The following is a 21,613-nucleotide window of genomic DNA, read 5'->3' on the forward strand; positions in this document are numbered from 1 at the left end:
CATTTACAATTCTTTCACTTTGACTAGGTCAGATCATTACATGAATAAAACAGATTCAAATGTATTTTTCTACATTTGATAAGATGGCACGATGGATGGAAGCTATACCCTTAAAGGTCATGACAACTAAATTTATGGCATTGTCTTTCTTTAATATGCGGATTGCTCATTTCAATTACCAGTTATCAGCCACAAATGACCAGTGGCACCAGTTTGAATCTCATCTCTTCCCTGAACTGTGTACATTGTACAGTGTGCAATATTACCAAACTACAGCTTATCACTCACAAAGCAAAAGTTCGGTTGAATGATGGCACCATACCCTGACAACTGCACTGATGTGTCATGATTCAGAATGGACTGAAGCGTTACTGTAGGTTCTATAGGGAATCTAGACTGCTTATGAGGAAGATCTGAAGTCTTCCCTTGGTGAAACAATGTATAGCAAATGTTTGATACTCCCCATGGATGTATTCCCACCAGTGGTGACCTTGGCTGGTCGACAAGTTCGGACAACATGCTGGGTATTTTTTTTAAAAAAAAAAAAAAAAAAAAAAAGGAAAGAAAGAAAGAAAGAAACAGATTTCATTCATTAATTGCAGACAAACTATGAAAGATAGAAACACATTGAGCATGTTACTGGATAAAGGAAGTTTCAAAGTTTTGCACACGTGCACACAATTTGCCATACACTCAACATGAGCACTGTGCATTGCTCAATAAACATCAGAACGGTAATCAATTTCATTCCACACATGAATCAACAGATCCCTGTTTAATGAACTGACATCAACAACTAGATTTCACAGCTTCATTATGGTTGGAGGAGGAGGAGATTAGTGTTTAACATCCCATCTACAACAAGGTCATTGGAGACGGAGCACAAGCTTGTATTAGGGAAGGATTGGGAAGGAAATCGGCCGTGCCCTTTGAAAGGGACCATCCCAGCATTTGCCTGAAACAATTCAGGGAAATCACGGAAAACCTAAATCAAGATGGCCGGAGACGGGTTTGAACCGTCATCCCCCTGAATGCGAGTCCAGTGCTTTATGGTTGCTGGGACAATTGCTGTAGTGACTGCAGCTTGTAAAGCTTCATCTGGAGGTGTCATTTCTGCACACACCACACTGTTGATTGAGGAAGCTGAAGTTTGTGGCCTGCCTGTCTTGTGGATTTCTGAGGGCTCTATGTGAATTCATCTTGGATATGCTCAAAATTTTCACCAGACTTTCACGGCTGACCACTACACTTCCCTTCGCATATGCAACCAACTTCCAACCAATCTGCTTGTTCAGAAGAGTCTTCTTGCTGAATCGATGCAGGAGTGATGCAGCACTTTCACAATGAACTGACTTCGAGCAAATTCCAATACACAAAATGATTTCTCTTGTGGTGTAGTCACCAAGTTGCTACAAACCAACAACAGTGCTGTTGTCTCAAAACTTTGAACCTTTTTCTATCCAATGACATGCACAGTGTGTTTCTATCTTTCATAGATTGTCTGTTATAAACAACTTAAATCTGTTCTTTCCTTTTTCATCACCCAGTACAGCTCATATCTGTCAGGTACTTCCTCAAGCTCATAGTGTATGGCAGGTTTTCATGCATAAGGCATTGTGGGACTATACACATGTGATGCTCCATGAAGACACCAATGAAGTAGTCTTCCAAAAACCCCATTCAGTTCCCCACAATCTGCATCCACTTCAACTGAGGTGGATCTTTGTTCCAAACATTGTTTCTCAGAAGAACTCAACAACCTGCCACCGTCACCAGGTAATGACAATGGCGAACCTTCTTGTTCTTACTACGGCCAATCACTCTGCCATCCACTCCCTTTCTGAAAGACTGTTCAGGATTAGTGACCCCTCCAACTACCCTATCTTCTGTGATCTGCACTGGAGGAGGGGCTCTGCACCAACATTTACTGCTTAGATCGATAAGCGCACACAAAATCAAATGCTAAGAAAACAATGTGTGTGCAATGTCTGTCTCTTTCTTCTCATCTTTGTTAATGTTGTTAATGCTATGTACTTATGGGTTAACATATGCATCTTGTATTATCATTTAGTCCAACAAAGTTTTATATTCCGTGGTCCCAGTATGAGCATCTTGTTCTACCTAATCCCTGCCATGGATCAAAAAATTGTCTTGCTCAAATAATATTTTTACTTTATTTTGTAGATATGTCCTATTTTCACGAAAATGCACCTAAACAACCTAACATTATACAAATTGCTGTATATTATTCCCCAATCATGTAAAATCTTTCCATTGTGGCAAAAATTAACACAGCATTTTCAACATGGTAGTTTCTTCAGTATAACACGTTTGATTAAATGTACTAAGTTACTTCTATTTTTATAGCTTAATGATAAATACATAACTGCTAAAATGGTGGTACCAAGTATCTGCATATCACCAAAAATTTTTTAATAAATGAAGCAGAATTTTTATATCATGTGAATATACTGTAACATGTGAAACTATAAAATGCAAAAATACTATAAAAACACATTTCAACCCCAAAGGAACCAATAGGATTCTTTTGTGAAAATCCTGTAATGTAGAAATATGGAATTATGTTCACCAACATGGCCTCACTTCTATACAAATTTTACATAGTTCTTAATGTAATTATAGTATCATATTCAGGAATTTTTGTGAAAAGGAAAACACATTTGTAACATAAATGAAAGTGGTGAACAGGGACCTCAAACTGCAATATTTGGTTGATCTGATCTTTTGTGGCTAATTTCTGTATCAAGAACAGCGAGTCTGCAATACAGGCCTATGCATCATGTGAAAGTAATTAGTTTGTCAACTGAAGCAATGTGACAAGCTTTGATCTAAAGGTAGGTTGGTTGGTTGGTTTGGGGAAGGAGACCAGACAGCGTGGTCATCGGTCTCATGATCTAAAGGCAAAGCTAAAATATTGAATAATGAAGTGGAATTATTGCACAAATGAAACCAGGAATTATGAAGACTATTACTGCAACAGTGTACCAGGAATGATAAAGGAGGATGTAAACTAAGCACTCAACAGAAGGTTACGGTACTATCTAAATATGAAAATGCAATATGAAAGTGTAGGCAATATCTAGCAATACAGCAATAAAACAATGTATAATGGACTGAAAAATAATTACAAGAAACAACAACAACTTGGAGAAAGCATTTGCGGTAGTTCCAGATATATTGCAGGGAAAGGGAAAAAACTCTAGAATGACAGTTTAGTCAGACTGCTGAAGAAGATCCAACTCTTATCAAACTGCAATTATTCAGAGCTTAATGAATTATCACTCATTTATTCTCATTCTCTTTTTAAAAGAAAACTAACTGAAAGTGAATTAATACATCTAATTCCACTCTATGAATGTTTAGTCATTACCTTATCACTTACATACTGTCAAAGACATTGATGTCAAACTTACAATCATCAAGAGTCTTTGTGGAGCTCCATGGACTGCTTTTGCAGTTGCTCTTTTGAATGCATGTGACATGTGGTGGTAGCTGGCAGCTACACTGTTTACATGAGCCACGTTTTTCACCACGACCCACCAAAATTTCACCTATTTGAAGCTGAATATCACCAAAGTGACACACTGTTCCTGAAAATGATTTATTTGTTAATGTTCACATTTGGCACACAACTGCTGCATAATAATAAACAGATAAAGAAAAGCACAAAATGTTTGCAAAATAAAGGAGAAAGGAAAGATGTTTTACTAACTTCAAATAAAGCCCAAAAATTAGACACTTTTGCAAGATGGTCCACAGCTGTACGGGTGGTACTTAAAGTCCAACAGTAACAATATTTTGGCAGTAGCAATGTTCACAGAAACATTGTACCCATTAGACACCAGATATTGGCAGTACTCCCACAAAATGTCAACAAGGATAGAAGCTAAAGAATCAAGACACAGACACTATGTTAGGATTAGTAACATTTTTAATGAAAATTCCTTTGGTGCAAAATTATCCCAAAGTACTGAAGGGGGGCGGAACATAGCATCAGGCCACTCACAATATGTTCCCAATAGCGACGAATATAGCAGTATATTTCGTAGTACATTCCAGATCACTCTGAATGGAAAAAGTAGCACTATCAGCAAAAGGCATAGAATGAACATAAGAAACAGATAAAAGAAACTAGAATATATAAATAAGGGGTGAAATAAGCCAAAAATTGCAATAAAACGAGAGTAACAAAAAACAGCAGCTGTCAAGATATGTAAGTGAACTTGACACCTCTTTAGTGGCTGTTGCCAAACAGCTAAGTGTCAATAGTTGAAATGCAAGCAGAAGGTGATATCTAAACAGACTGGAAAGAAATAGAGCAAACAAGATATACGCATGAAGGAAGGAAAGTTAAATTTTAATGTCTTACAACAGTGAGGTCATTGGAAACAAAGCCCAAGCTTAGAGTATGAAAAGGATAGGGGAAGAAAACTGGCTTTGTGCCATTTCAAGGGAACCATCTCAGCATTTGCCTGGAGTGATTCAGGAAAAACATGGACATGGAATTCAGCCATCATCTTTCTGAATCCAAGTTCAGTGTGCATGAAAGAGCCAGTAATAGAAAACCTGCACAAGATTATGAGACTGAAAGTTCACTCACTCACTCACTCACTCACTCACTCACTCACTCACAATGAACCCTGAGGTGGGAACAGGTATTACTAGAGAAATTATGTTGTATAGTTGCTGTTTCATACAATGTCTTAATATTGTTACCATTTGTAGGCACAGACATTACATCTGATCCATACCCTTCAAAAATTATAAATAGTGACAAAGAAGAATAAGATGATGTACCGCACTCAGAAACATTGTTGAATGTGATCATTTTGGTGATCCAAGTGTTAAGGTGTAGGGAGGCATAATGTTGCATGGGCATACTGATGTGCCTATCTTTCAATACAGTACACTCATCAGTTAGCATTATTATGACACTGTACTCTTCCTCCATGTACATCTTTTCAGGGGTGTATATAAACCTTACTACATTTTTATCGATAACAATGTGTGAACATATTAAACAGCACAGCTGGGCCATCTCTCAGAATGAGGTGATAATATTTGGCAAATAGACTCACCTGCCTGTTCCCCTGACTTAAAAAAATGATTGAGCACATGTGGGATGAACTGGGGAGATATGCATGAGGTGAGAAAAGTCGTGGATACTTCTTAACATTGTTTCAGACCACCTTTTGCCCCGCACAGTGCAGTAACTCAACATGGTATGGACTCAATAAGTCGAAGTCCCCTGCAGAAATACTCAGCTTTACTGCTTCTATAGATGTCCACAATTGTGGAATTCACTAGTGCAGGATTTTGTGCAAGAACTGACCTCTTGGTTATGTCTCATAAATGTTTGATGGGATTCAAATTGGGAAATCTTGGTGGCCGAAACATTCACTTGAATTGTTCAAAATGTTATTCAAACCAATCACAAACATAAAAATTTCATCCCTGAATGGCTGCAAATGGTCTCGAAGTAGCCAAACATAACCATTTCCAGTCAATGATCAATTCAGTTGGATCAGAGGACCCAGTCCATTCCATGCAAACAGTCTACGTTATTATGGAGCCTCCTCAAGTTTGCACAATGCCTTGCTGATAACATGGGACCATGGCTTTGTGGTGTCTGTGCCACACACTAACCCTACCATCAGCTCTTACCAATTGAAACTGGGACTCATCCAACCAGGCCACTGTTTTCCAGTCATCTAGGATCCAACAAATATGGTAATGAGTGCAGGAGAGGCAATGCAGGCAATGTCTTGCTGTTAGCACAGACACACACATCTTTCACCTGCTGCCACAACTCATAAATGTCAAATTTTCTCACACTATACTAATAGATACATTCATCATATGTCCCACATTGATTTCTGTGATTATTACATGCAGTGTCACTTGTCTTAGCACTGACAACTCCATATACACACTACTGCTCTCAGTCATTAAGTGAAGGCTGTTGACCACTGTGTTGTCAGTGGTAAGAGGTAATATTTGAAATTTGGTATTCTTGGCATGCTCTTGACACTGTGAATCGCAAAATATTGAATTTCCAAAAGATTTCTGAAATGTAATTTCCCATGCATCTAGTTCCAACTACAATTCTGCATTCAGAGTCTTAATTCCTGTTGTGCACCTACAATCATATCGGAAAACTTTTCACAATAACCACCTGAGTAGAAGTTATAGCTCCACCAATGCACTGCCCTTTTTGTACCTCCTGTACGTGTTACTACTGCCATCTATATATGCAAATATTGTTATCCCAAACTGTCACCTCAGAGTATTGCAGCATATCCACATACATCAACAGCCGGCCAGCAGTTATCAGCTGTACACTTATGGAGAAACGGAATGCCCTACCACAAGCACTTCTCACCCATTTTGTGGCCAGCAAAGGAGAACATTGCAAAGCATGCACTGCCCTATTAAGAACCATGTCCCACTGTGTGATATCCAGATGGTCATCAGGGATCACGGTGCCTTCAGTGTAATTGTTGTCTTCGAATCAGTCACTGCAATTCGGGATTCATTGCCTCTGAATAAAAGCATACTGCATCTTGTCACAATCAAATCCAGTACAGCATGCTTCAACATTTGCAGGGAGCATAAAAGGAAATCTTCCTCAAATGCTTTAATCTGATACAGCAGACAGGCCACTATCCAAAAACATGGAGGCAACTTTGATACCTGTCCTTAAACCAGGAAAGGGCTGAATGTGTCCCAGTAGTTACTGGAGTGTCACCTTAACGAACTGTTTAGGAAACGCCTTGCAGTGAATGGTTAACCATCATATGGTCTGGATGTTAGAGACCAAGCAACTTCTTAGCCACCCTCAGTATGTGTTCAGGAGATTTTGACTACTAGAGGCAGCTGTCCAGCAGTCTATCCTATGTAAACTCACTGTTTTGGTACATTCTTTGACATCAGTAAAGCCTACAACACAAGTTGGAGACACCATGTTCTAGGGCAGCTCCGATGGGGCTTTTATGACCACCTCCCCATCTTTATAAAGCCCTCCCTATACAAGCACTTTTTAATGCCCCTTGTAGCTGATGTGCTGTCGGATCATTTTGAGCAGGAGAATGGTATTCTTCAGGGCACTGTTTTAAGTGCTATCCTCTTTGCCATAGCCATAAATAGTACCACATCTATGATAGAGTGTCCTGTCAAATGCTCTTTATTTGTGGATGAGTTTGCAGTTTTCTTTTCCTCCTACAGTACTGCAACAGTGACATGTCAGTTATATCTTACAGTGCACAGGTTAGAAGACTGGGCTGCAAAGGTATGTTTACAATTTTCTGCAGAAAAGTGTGTGGGTGTTCATTTTAATCATTCTTTTCATACTTTTAATTTACTTGTCTTGCATATGTGGGACAGCATTCTACATTTCAAACACTCAGTGAGAACTCTGGGCCTCATTTCATACTCCAGACTATGATGATAACCACATTTGAGAGATCTAAAAGCCAGGACCAAGAAAGCATTGAATCACCTTGAAGTGCCTTAGCCACAGGTCTTGGGGAGTGAACAGGGTGCATCTGCTCCTGTTTTATATGGCTTTCATGCGATTTTGGTTGGGCTATGGGTGCACAATGTACGGATCATTGCGGTCTTCTTATCTGAAGATCATTTCCGCTATGCACCACTGAGGGGATAGGTGCTTACAGGACCAGGCCCATGCCCTGTCTGTGCTGAGGCTGGGGAAACACCACTCACCATCTGACAGCCACTCCTCATGCTGCATCAGGCACATAAGTTCCCCATTTTTTCAATTTAGCACCATACCATACTGTTACTCATACATCTTTGGAACACTTTCTTTAATCATCCACATGCAACAAGTGCCATAGCACTTGGTGTGGACACACCCCACGTCCAGGATTCAACCACCCACCACTCTGGTTACTGCAGAGGCCCAGGGTAATTTTAGATTAAGTGCAGTACAGGAGAGATTTCACTTCTGCAAATGTTTTTAATATGCTATTTTATGACTATGTAACTGAGGACCACAAGCCTGTAGCTGTGTTTGTGGATGGGACTAAACAGGGAAGTCCATTGATTGCTCTGTTTTCCTTGTCTGTATCCTTAGGGTCTGACTGCCTCAAGATTTTACTGTGTTTGACATAGGATTATACATGATCTTGCAGTCACTGGAGGAGATGAGTCATTTCAAGTGCTAAATTCCTTGCCTGTTCTGATTCATTAAGTACCCTTCACTTTCTACAATGTTTGTACTCAGGAGTTAAAGTAGTTCAGAACATCCAGTATGCCCCCTCCACCTACATAGACTGGGGAAGGAGGTGGCTTTTTGCTGGATGCCAGGGCACATGGGTATTCCAGGGAAAAAAAGGTCACATATCAGACAAAAACGCATGTCACGACCCTAGGATATTTCAGTGTGCCATCATCCTAAATGCTCTCACCTCATTGTTGAGGTACAGAGTCATGTGTTGATGGGATGAAGAGTGGCTGGAAATGACAGACAATAAGTTGAATTTAGTTAAGACCATAACGTGGTCATGGTCTGCCCCTTCCAGCCTTACAGGCAGGCTGCACCCTCCTTACTCATCTCTGCACAGGCCACAGCCCTATAATTCATGGCTCCTTGCTCCAGTGAGAGGACCCTTCAATGTGTGGGACTTGTGAACAGATCACAATGTGTCACATTTTACCAGATTCTGTTTATTTTTGGGCCAAAGTGCCACCACAAACTCCAATAATGGTTTTAGTTTTGTAGCAACAAAAACTAAATTTTGCATGGCACATCTGTGAAATAATTGATCCATTACACAATATAGGTCAATTAACTTATTAGAAATAGTATCTATTTTTTGTCAGTTTGTCAAAATTCCTTAACACTTTCAAGGCTAGCGACGTAGCTCCTACGTCAGTCCGACAGTACCCCAAAAAGACGATCGACGTAGCTCCTATGTTGGCTGATTATCAGCGATGTTAACGACTCCCAGCACATGACTTTCATATTCTGTAGGTTTGAAAGTACTCTCTGGTTATCCTAGTACCAAGAAAAAATTATAGATGGCAGCATATGTCACTGTTGGAGGTGGTACAGGAGTATATTTTGAGTCATTCGCTTTGCCGCACTCATGCTCGACTTACAACAGGCGCGCAGCAGTTCTAAACTTTAGATTGTTGTCGGCTGATAGCTTTGCACTTTATTTTCGTCATGGCCTTGCGAGACGAAGAAATAGAGTTTTTATTGAACAATAGTGGTTCAGAATTAGATGAAGAAATTGCAGATTTTGACATTAGTGATGGTAAGCTATTTTTTGTCCGAATTTTCCGTAATTCTGTGGTTTGATTCCTGATCAGAAAAAAGACAATTTTTACGAATTTTCTTATAGATGAAAACGATCTCTCAGAGAGTGAACCGTCAGGAAGACCTGAAGATGAGGCTGTTGACATCACTGTCAACATGGACCGATTTTACACCAGCCCTGATTTACTGGATTGTTTGTTGGGGAAAAGAACTAAGGCAGTTGGTACTACGCAGGAAAATATAAAGGGATCTTGTTGGCCACAAAGCATAAAATGATGGCAACGAATGTCAGTGTAAAAACTAAAATTGGAACAGTGGAAAAAATGAAGCTGGACTGTGTTTTGGACTACAATAGTAAAGAAGCTGGTGTGGATCATAGCTACCAGCTAATGGCGTACTATCCTTTTGAACGAAAACAAATAAAGTGGTGGATAAAAGTTTTCTTTCACATTTTCATGCTCATGACTAAATTCATACATTTTGTACAAAATGTTGTGAAATACAAGCAAACATCTGGTTGAATACATTACAGAGTTAGCAGAGAACTTTGTTCACAAAGGTGGCCTCTTAGACTCGTGCACTTCTCGAATATTTCATCCATCAACAGACTAAGCGGAAGACATTTTCCAAAATTAATTCCACCCTTAAAATTGTCTAAGTGGCCTCAGAGAGCATGAAAAGTATGCGCAGAAACACACAAGACCAGATATGGTAAAGTTTCAAGGAAAGACACGAGATATTGTTGTGAAACCTGTGACGTAGGGCTTTCTTTTCTGAAATATTTCATACAAAAGCCAATGTAACTGTGTGATTATTAATAAAATAAAAGTTCATATTTCAACAGTTATTCATTTAAAACTAACCACTTCAATTATATGTCCCTTAGAGGTCCTAAAACCTAAAAAAAAAATTTTTTTCACTGTGAAAACAGCATACTCTCAAATTAATATACAACCCTTGTCGCTAACGTAAATGTTTATTTCTTTGCAGTACTCTGAAGGGAATGGACGTAGTTTTTAAATGCAAAAGAGCAATCCATTTTCTGTGGTATAGAATCTGCTGTAGAAAATTCAGAAAAACTGTGAAATCGCTCAGTATCAGCCGGTTGAGCGTCCACACTCGCGCTCAGTCCTCAAAGTGTTAAACATACACTTCATTTGCTTTCAGGTTTGATGAAGTATCTAGGGATTTGATGTCTTTGGGAAGGGTGCTGTAATTGACAACACTTAGAAGATACAACGAATCTACTAAAGGGACTGTCTAAACTTCACTTGTCCATTTTATTGAGTACTGCTACAAGATATTTGATTCTTAACATATAGAACTGATGGAGGATATCAAAAAAACTTCAAAGAAAGCAGGCTCATTGTGTATTATCATGAAGTAGGGTAGACATTTGCGATGGTACTAAACTCATCCAATCCTCTCTTCTGGGTAAGATCACCAGTTCGTTGTTTTGAAACTGAAAATCTCATTTGGGTATTTAATGATGTTAAACAAAAATGAACACAACTTTAATTATTGGGATGGTTACCTATTTCTTACCTCTACTGAATACATGGCACAAGAACTAGGCCAATACAAACATTCAGTGGCAGTTTCAGTGACATAACTCATCACAAAACACCTCATCTCAAAAATTGCATTTCATATATTGCAGTCAGTGGAGGACAGTTCATTATTAATATCACTATACACATACGTTGTTAAAGTGTCAAGCATTTGAGGTGTGATAGTACTCACCAAAACAAGAAAAGAAAACCCAGTAAGAGTTGTGAGCACTTATTTTTGATACTGTGAAAAATGCCTCTTCCACTGCACTCTTTGCTTTCAGTATTTTGGGAGGAGGTAGTATGGATCAAAACAAGGAAATTTAATGTCCAGTAAACAGACTCCAAAATATGTACCTTATGAGCTATGAGTACTTGTTCAATAGAAGACATGTGTTTTATGGTAACAAAGATGAACAAGTGCTCATTGTTCTGAAGGTCTACATTTTAGTGCCCATATTTACTGGACTTAATTTTCTTGTTTTGGTTGGCACTATCACCCCTCACAACATTCAACAACATTCAACATTTTTTTAACCCAGTATATCCAATGTGGCACAAGTTGAAAATGCATTCACAAAGTGCAGTCTCATAAACACAATGTAATGTTATGATCACACCAACCGAAGTAGTTTACACAGATATTCCAGTAGACATGTCATTAATAAAAGAAATGACGTAGACAAGTGAATTGTTTCAGTTATGATGGTAAGCAGACTTTTAAAACATTTCATTGCAGCACTTAATCTGGATAAGCAAAGACTTTTCATTGCCATCCTAACAAAGTATTTTTTTTGTAACAGACTTCTCTAAATAACTGCAAATACTGATATGGGTGAGATGTAAGTGAACTTCACTACATGTTATGAACTGAGTGGTTACTGAGAGCTGATCAAAGACTTTTGGGTAAAAGGGTGTTTATTTATACCTGGGTGTAATGATACTTAAATGTTTATAAAACTGTATGGTAGAAATTTACTCAATTAGATAAGTTATGTATTCAAAAAATGACTTGTTTCACATAATGAGTACTTAGTAAAGTACAAAAGGTACAGAACTATTTTGTGTGTGTACCCTGAGATTACCTACTTATGAGTACAGTCAACATATTTTAAATTATGATGAACTATGCAAATCTTCAATTAATTACTTCATTGATTAATGAAGGCAGTCATTTGTCCCAGAAAAATAGTGGCAACAAAAGTAGAGTCAAACTTGGGAATTAAATGATGCTTACAATATTAATGAACTCTCTCTCTCTCTCTCTCTCTCTCTCTCTCTCTCTCTCTCTCTCTCTCTCTCTCTCTCTCTCTCTCTCTCTCTCTCAACACAAACATACACACAAAATTCAAGCTTTCGCAACAAACTGTTGCCTCATCAGGAATGAGGGAAGGAGAGGGAAAGACGAAAGGAAGTGGGTTTTAAGGGAGAGGGTAAGGAGTCATTCCAATCCCGGGAGCGGAAAGACTTACCTTAGGGGGAAAAAAGGACAGGTATACACTCGCACACACACACACATATCCATCCACACATACAGACACAAGCAGACATATTTAAAGACAAAGAGTTTGGGCAGAGATGTCACTTGAGGCGGAAGTGTAGAGGCAAAGAAGTTGTTGAAAGACAGGTGAGGTATGAGTGGCGGCAACTTGAAATTAGCAGAGATTGAGGCCTGGCGGATAACGAGAAGAGAGGATATACTGAAGGGCAAGTTCCCATCTCCGGAGTTTGGATAGGTTGGTGTTGGTGGGAAGTATCCAGATAACCCGGACGGTGTAACACTGTGCCAAGATGTGCTGGCTGTGCACCAAGGCATGTTTAGCCACAGGGTGATCCTCATTACCAACAAACACTGTCTGCCTGTGTCCATTCATGCGAATGGACAGTTTGTTGCTGGTCATTCCCACATAGAATGCGTCACAGTGTAGGCAGGTCAGTTGGTAGATCACGTGGGTGCTTTCACACGTGGCTCTGCCTTTGATCGTGTACACCTTCCGGGTTACAGGACTGGAGTAGGTGGTGGTGGGAGGGTGCATGGGACAGGTTTTGCACCAGGGGCGGTTACAAGGATAGGAGCCAGAGGGTAGGGAAGGTGGTTTGGGGATTTCATAGGGATGAACTAACAGGTTACGAAGGTTAGGTGGACGGCGGAAAGACACTCTTGGCGGAGTGGGGAGGATTTCATGAAGGATGGATCTCATTTCAGGGCAGGATTTGAGGAAGTCATATCCCTGCTGGAGAGCCACATTCAGAGTCTGGTCCAGTCCCGGAAAGTATCCTGTCACAAGTGGGGCACTTTTGTGGTTCTTCTGTGGGGGATTCTGGGTTTGAGGGGATGAGGAAGTGGCTCTGGTTATTTGCTTCTGTACCAGGTCGGGAGGGTAGTTGCGGGATGCGAAAGCTGTTTTCAGGTTGTTGGTGTAATGATTCAGGGATTCCGGACTGGAGCAGATTCATTTGCCACGAAGACCTAGACTGTAGGGAAGGGACCGTTTGATGTGGAATGGGTGGCAGCTGTCATAATGGAGGTACTGTTGCTTGTTGGTGGGTTTGATGTGGACGGACGTGTGAAATTGGCCATTGGACAGGTGGAGTTCAACGTCAAGGAAAGTGGCATGGGATTTGGAGTAGGACCAGGTGAATCTGATGGAACCAAAGGAGTTGAGGTTGGAGAGGAAATTCTGGAGTAGTTCTTCACTGTGAGTCCAGATCATGAAGATGTCATCAATAAATCTGTACCAAACTTTGGGTTGGGAGGCCTGGGTAACCAAGAAGGCTTCCTCTAAGCAACCCATGAATAGGTTGGCATACGAGGGGGCCATCCTGGTGCCCATGGCTGTTCCCTTTAATTGTTGGTATGTCTGGCCTTCGAAAGTGAAGAAGTTGTGGGTCAGGATGAAGCTGGCTAAGGTAATGAGGAAAGAGGTTTTTGGTAGGGTGGCAGGTGATCGGTGTGAAAGGAAGTGCTCCATCGCAGCGAGGCCCTGGACGTGCGAAATATTTGTGTATAAGGAAGTGGCATCAATGGTTACAAGGATGGTTTCTGGGGGTAACAGATTTGGTAAGGATTCCAGGCATTCAAGGAAGTGGTTGGATACTTCCCACCAACACCAATCTATCCGAACTCCGGATATGGGAACTTGCCCTTCAGTATATCCTCTCTTCTCGTTATCCGCCAGGCCTCAATCTCCGCTAATTTCAAGTTGCCGCCACTCATACCTCACCTGTCTTTCAACAACTTCTTTGCCTCTACACTTCCACCTTGACTGACATCTCTGCCCGAACTCTTTGTCTTTAAATATGTCTGCTTGTGTCTGTATGTGTGAATGGATATGTGTCTGTATCTGTGTGTGTGTGTGTGTGTGTGTGTGTGTGTGTGTGTGTGTGTGTGTGTGTGTATGTATACCTGTCCTTTTTTCCCCCTAACTTAAGTCTTTCCGCTCCCGGGATTGGAATGACTCCTTACCCTCTCCCTTAAAACCCACTTCCTTTCGTCTTTCCCTCTCCTTCCCTCTTTCCTGATGAGGCTACAGTTTGTTGCGAAAGCTTGAATTTTGTGTGTCTATCGACCTGATATTCGTTTAGTCGGTTCCGACGCTTCGTGACCCCATGAACCAAATCACGCCACTTTTTCCTGTCTTGCGCTTTGACCCGTAGACCTTCCTGGTTGGAACACATTGCTTCTGTGATGCCATCGATCCATCTCATCCTCTGATGTCCTCTTCTTCTAGTTCCTTCAATCTTCCCCAGCATTGATGTTTTTTCCAGCGAGGCATGCCTTCACATTGTGTGTCCAAAGTAGGTCAGCTTTTGTTTTAACATTAGACCTTCCAGGGAAATTAATGAACTATTTGTGCATAAATGTTTTGTTTTTATTTTCATCTGTGTCCATAACTGTGACAAGATTCACTAAAATCAGTCATATCAGTGTAAGTGAAAGAGCAATTTATTACAAATGTATTCTTGGACTTTGCTGGAAAATGTTATGTTTCTGTTCACTCACTATGTATATTCGTTTAGTGGTGGACTCCTTCAAAGTAGAACTGACTTGAGTCCATACATTTCTGCATTCTTTCCATTCACAGCTCAGCCACATCTCACTTTCCATGATGCAGAGCTCCTGGACTGTCATTTTTTGCCTTCCATCACAGCATAACGACATGGTTAATACTCTACTCCACCTCAGCTGTGGAGCTAATAAATTTATGGAACTTGTCCCAGTGTAAGGACACAGTTCAGAAGCTGTTTCATATTTATTTCGACAAAGTACATTTTCAGTATCATTAAATACATTTCTCTCTAGAAACCTTCTAGAACTACAACAACAAGCACAAATGCATAGCTTGTCAACAAAAGCATCAAATTCTGCCATATCCAGAGAAATTATTATAGTCAGTTTTATTCTTTATATTCTATTATGAGTCTAAAGTAGACCAAGTTAGAAAAGCAAACTGAATTTCCAACAAAAGGAAGAAAGACTGGTTTCATCTCCCATTAACATGACAGTCACTATATGGAGCTGAAGCAAGACTGGGGAAGGAAACTGGCTATACTCTTCACTGTAACAGTACTGGTATTTGCCCATAGGAATTTAGGGAACTCACAGAAATCGAAATGTGGATGGCTGAATGGGAATTTGAATTGCCCTACACTGTATGCAACCAAAAACAAATGAGGTGACTTGACAATAACAGGGATATGGGAGCAGAGTTTTGGAGGTGGCATCAGACTCTAGCTGAGCCCAATATGGGGTAGAGCTTTTAACCTAGCATATTCTGCTTCCCATGTGTATAATTTTGGCCCACATCACTTACATTTTGGACTACGAAGATGTGCTCATTGAATCTCTAGGATTTTATTTAGTGTCATTGCATTTATTTAATTTAAGGATCATCTGTTTTATTGGCTATAGTGAGATACATCTGAATAGTAAGACATTTAATAAACATTCAACTGTAACTTAAAACTGAAGGATGGAGTAAATTAAGAACTTGTCTTAATGTGACTAAGATACTAAAGATTTTCTCATCAGACAAGAACTAGTACAATTACATCAGAAAATAGGTATTAGAGTCGAAACACTACCTGTAGAATTGACAGATGCTGAGGGCTTCTTTGTTTTCCTGTGAATTACTCTGTCTCCATAACGAGCTGAAATAAATTTGTTGTACTGTAAGACTGGTGCACTCTACATTTATTATCTCATTAGCAGAACATTATATTCAAGTAAAATTACACACACACACACACACACACACACACACACACACACACACACACACACACACACACACACACAGAGAGAGAGAGAGAGAGAGAGAGAGAGAGAGAGAGAGAGAGAGAGAGAGAGAGAGAGAGAGAGAGAGAGAGAGAGAGAATAGACAGAATAGACAAATTGTTCTGCTTATTAACCTCACAATGACAATAAGGTGTACTCACGACAACGCCATTCTATGGGACAGCATGTTTGACTTCCATAGAATATTGGTGCACATCCCTTCTGTAACTCAATTGCCCAATGAAGCTCAAGGCCACAACTGACTTCACGACATCGTGGTTTAGCTGCAATGATAATAACAGTAACTCCAACTATCACATAAATGATCAACAAAATATATTGTACCTAGTTTAAATCATTTCATAAAATATAGCTAAAATCCTCCATGTTAAAATAATTTTTTTAACTTATTAAAAGGTCCAGAAACTACAAAAGCTGAACTGTGTCAATAAAAAGTATATACTGTAATTCTAATATGTCTCTATTAGTAGTTGAACCAGAAGAGGGAAAAATACATAAACAAGTAACATAAAATCCTGTAAAAGAGGCAAACAAAAATGTAAGTTGCTCACTAGGCAAAAGAAATGAGTAAAACACCATTATGAGAAACTATAGGAAATATGTTTCAAATCTAGAGAAGTAATACTTCTTCATGGCACACAATCTGAACTGAGAAAACAGTAAAATAATCTGAACGTAATGTTTTGCACAAAAATGATAAAACAGTTGCAAACAATTTACGTATAAATGAGGGAAATTAAATTTGTATAAAACAACAATGCAGTAAAATACAATCCACATCATCTGAGTTATTGGTAAAGTTCAGCAATATCATTACATGATTACCTAAATATGATTAGTTTGACAGAATACGATTGACTTTGATCCTGTTGCAGTAGTTTTAAATTTTTATCCAGCAATGCTGTTTGTGTAGTACTTAATGTCATAAGTAACCTGTTTCTCATTTAATCACTCCAGACTGCCTCCTTAGCTGAATGTTTAGCAGCACTGCCTTCAGTGCAGAAGGCAACAAGTTCTATTCCTTGTCTCTCCTCAGAGTTTTTTTCTGTAGTAAGAAGGTCTAGTATGGGATCCAATGAGCCCATGTGAATCCAAATTAGGAACTGCTTGAATAAAGAAGCAATGGCATCCTCAGAATTCATCTACTGGCAATTACAGCTAGAGGGATTGGCAACATGCTGATCCTATATTCCACAAGTATAGATCACTCCTCTTACTGCCTTGTAGGCATGAGCAGCAGTTGGCCCATTGCAAAAAGCCTAATATGTGAGTGGTGTCATTTTTATGTTTTTATTATACCACGTTCTGCAGAAGTAAGTATGAAAAATAACTTGTTTTCTCATTTCATAAACTAACCATGAAATTGTGTACTTTATATGGACAAGTATATGTGAAAATTAACCAAATTTCAAATATTAAATCTAGGTTTATAGTCTAGAGTTCATTGCATCAGTTCAATGTCCTTCTCTAATTCTTTAATGACATTAAATTGCCACATTTTGTTAACAACTCCTTTGATGCAACTGTGCGAAAAACACTGTTCCATCTTCTACTGCTACATGTCTTTCCAACTATTTTACGGGTGTAATTTATCTGAGGATGTTGAAACCTGTTAAGTTCTAAAGGACACACTTACTTATCAAGGTGGATTTATAGCAGTAAATCAGACAGTTCTAAGCATAATGTTGCCAGACACATTTAACAACAAATGTGCTGGGTGTTACCAGTGTGCAAAATCTGTTAGTGTCCATCCTCATTCCAGTAAAGTAATTTGATGACCATGACAATTTACGAAGATGAACATGGTGGACAAATGAACTAATTCATGTACAGGCAAGAATTATCACATATAGTTTAATCAGTTTCTCTCTTGGTTAAGGAAATTTTCAGCACTTCTACTCAAACATGCTGATTTGCCTTGTCAAGTTGTGACCCACTTGTGAAGCCACTGATCCCACTCAGTAAACAATATCATGGAAGAAATAGTGACTTGTCACAGAAGTCATCAAACATTGATTCCACCCTGCAACACACCTCTGCCAGGTGGGCTGCAGCAGGCACTGCTCCTGTGACAACAGTTGTCCACTATAATGAGACAAGAAATTTGCAGTTCAACCCACAGAGGGCCTTCATTTACACCAGAGGTAAAATCAGGTGGTGTGCACATCCGCAATAGGGGTTGCTCCTGCCATAGACCTTCTCACTGCATCCACTATGTCATATGCAGCCAATCAAATGCGAGTATACCTCTGCCATGCAAATATTCAGGACCATGCTGGCCCCATCCAGGCAGTTCCATTGCTGTCAGTCAATGGATGCCTTTTGCTATGGATCCAGCTTTTCTTCCAACCACACACTGCCTTCACATCCAATGGACAGCATTAAGTTCGGTGACATGCTTGTGGGAACTGTTGGTATCACTCGTTATTGAAGGGACTTCAAAATTATTCCAGTCTTGTTGGGACATGAAGTTTCATTCCATTCAGACTTGTGCCTCCCAGTGAAGGCATAAACTTTGAGATTTCTGAGTGTTCAGTCTAGTGGTAGGACTGTATCGTATCATGGAAGATATTTTTTGGTGCTCCAGTAATAGAAGTGCTGTGTTAAACATTCAGTGAACCCTCTGTTTAATCTAAGAGTTACTTCCAGATTATTAACACTTTTGTATTTTGTGGTAAGCTCCCTTACTGGTCCAAGGAGACCATTTGCATTAAGTTGACCAAAATCATTTTGTTAATAAATGGAGACAGAACTTTATTCTTAAGTTTTCTTGAGGAGGTGACCTTAGCGATGGACGCTTCGAGCAGATCTTTGTTAAATTCAGTTTCTGTTACATAGTGGGCTCTGCAAACTACACCACACACAAATAGCTAAAAATAAAATACAGTCAATGAAAACAATAGGACACAATATGAAATATTTAAAATTGAATATTGTGTTCAAAACAAACTGGAAGATGACAAACTAAAGAAGAAATAAAGATTAAGCAATAAGTCGCCACTTTGACAGCTATCACCCATCCACATCAAAAAGTCTCTTCCATACAGCCTCAACTCCTGTGGAAGCTGCATCTGTAGTGGACAGCAGGAGTTATCAAAACATACTAGCAACCCTAACAGAGCCTTTTACTCACAGTTTCCTATCCAGCTCATTCACAAAGAGCCTTGTACTCGCAGTTTCCTATCCAGCTCATCCACAAACAGATCTCCCATATCATTGCCACTTTGAACACCAGTAAACCTGTTAAACAGCTGTTGACTAGTACTCTTCTGATCACTCCATATCTTCCTGGGCTTTAAAAGCTCTGCCACATCCTTCACCAGGGCTTCAAATATCTCTCGTTGTGCCCTGAGGTAAAGGTTAGCCAATCTAAAATCCTACTCAGATCACCCAAAGTAGAGCCACCAACCATCCAATCTGCAGAATATGCTTGGCCATTCGTACTCCAATCCTGCTCCCCCACAAGTCATTCTCTTGTGGATGCCCCGGGTGCAAGGCCTATCCCATCCATCATATCCTACCGTAGTCCAGTCACAGGCATTTCCTACCCAATAAGAGGCAGAGCCATGTTGGTATAGAGCATTCTATGTGAGCATGGCAAGAAACCAACTGCTGACTCATATGAATAGCCATCACCAAACTGAGGCAAACCACAGACTTTATCATACATTTACAGAACATGCTACACACCGCAACACAAGTGACTTCAACAGCTGCTTCAGTATATGGGTCACTTTAATACACCCCACACAAGTTGGTAATTATCTCTCCAGCATATCCTGTGCTCTCACAATCCCCATGGCTTACACTTCTGCTTTTGCCACTGCCTCGCATTAACATTCTCCCCTCTCTCTTCCGTTCATATCACTCCTTCCCTGTCCAGATCATGTATTGCCTTCCCCCTCCCCCCTCCTCCCCCTCCCTCTCCCTCTCCCCCTCCCCCCTCTCTCTCTCTCCCCCCCCCCTCTCCCCCCTCCCCTCGACCCCCACCCCTCTTTACCACCACCAACACCCTTACTATCCCCTTTCCCTTTCTCCCTCTCCATCCCCACCTCCGTCTCCTCCCCAATCTCCATTTATACCTGCTGTACTCCTTTTATTGCGCAGCCATGCAGCCACTGAGTCATGTAATGAAAGATCTCACTCACTCACTCTTTCCCCTCCTTGCTTCATGCTTCTCCCCCCTGCCCACCTCTCTCAGCCCAGGCAGCTGCTTTTAATAACTAATTATCAGTCTCACATGGAGAGAGAGAGATAGATAGATAGATAGATAGATAGATAGATAGATAGATAGAGAGAGAGAGACAGGGGTGTATATGCAGACAAGGAAAAAGATTTCCCAGGTTTTTCCCAGATTTCCCCATTAAAAACACACTTTGTCCCGGGTGAAAATACACTTTTTCCGTGTTAAGTGACAGTATTCTTTTCCCTGGAACAGTAAAACTTATCAATCCTTTGAATGGTTATGGTTATGGTTTTATACACCAGTGTAGAATTTCTCACCTGTTTAGAAAACGAAACTCGGAAAAAAGGCCATGTACACTGCATATTTTCATATTACAAAAGTATAAATTTGAATTCCACCAAACACCGCAAGCTACTTTCCGAAGCATTGAAATCGAGATTGCAATGCACTTTTGTAAGCCAGTCATAGCTCATGTCACGTGATCTCGCCTGCCGATACAGCAGATATTCACAGCTTAGGACACATTATGTAGTCAGCCAATAGCATTATCACTGTTAAGTGGCACATACACACAAATAGGAAAACTTAATGATGTAAATTTATATACATGGTGTTGCTACAAGAAAAGCAGAGCTTTCACATATAATGCTGGTCTTGACAACTAATAAGCTGCAAGAGTTCGCTGAAATTTCACATATAATGTTAATCTTTTTAGGGCGTGTTGCCCTTTAAGATACATCACACAAATGTGCCAGTAAAATTTTTAATACCGACAAATGTCTGATCATCTGGGCTCAAATTTTTTTCTAAATGGTCGTCCTCAAATAGGAGATTTTTCAATGAAAGTCAAATTCTCTATGATTTAAGAGATTCATCACACATTCTCAAACTTAGTTTATCTTGTGTAAAAGAAAATTTACTTTGAAAGTAATGCTTTTCAATCAATCATTCGCAATATTTTCCTGCGACCTGTTAGAAAGAGGTTCATTTCAGCAGTTGCCAGGTGTCACCACGCTTGCGCAGCTACGATGAGAAGCTGTGTGTTCATACATGTAAAAAATTAAAAGTCTTACATTATGTCATAAAAGAAATAAGACAGAGGAATTTCGTGAATCATACTAAAATGCGTAATTCGGCTTAAAGTGCACATTTTTATGTCCAGATACGGTTATAAATTTTCTTGGAGTACCAGTACTGTATTATCTCATTTTTGGTTCTTTATTATGGCATAATGCCATACATGCTAGAAATGAAAGCATGCTCTTTTGAAATGC

The 21,613-nt window shown here is 39.8% G+C and overlaps 1 protein-coding gene across 1 annotated transcript in view; it reads right to left on the bottom strand.

The window, feature by feature from the left end:
- The window catches only part of LOC126457518 (von Willebrand factor C and EGF domain-containing protein-like), a 183,019-nt gene that overhangs the window by 40,196 nt on the left and 121,210 nt on the right, over positions 1-21,613 (bottom strand). Inside the window, exons 6-8 of the mRNA XM_050093855.1 lie at positions 16,294-16,416; positions 15,940-16,005; positions 3,435-3,611 (exon numbers count right to left, since the gene is read on the bottom strand). Of these exons, the coding sequence (XP_049949812.1) occupies positions 3,435-3,611; positions 15,940-16,005; positions 16,294-16,416 (366 nt within the window). The remainder of the gene's footprint in view (positions 1-3,434; positions 3,612-15,939; positions 16,006-16,293; positions 16,417-21,613) is intronic.

Source organism: Schistocerca serialis, chromosome 2 (genome assembly GCF_023864345.2).
Source record: "Schistocerca serialis cubense isolate TAMUIC-IGC-003099 chromosome 2, iqSchSeri2.2, whole genome shotgun sequence".
In the NCBI taxonomy this organism is placed as follows: domain Eukaryota; kingdom Metazoa; phylum Arthropoda; class Insecta; order Orthoptera; family Acrididae; genus Schistocerca; species Schistocerca serialis.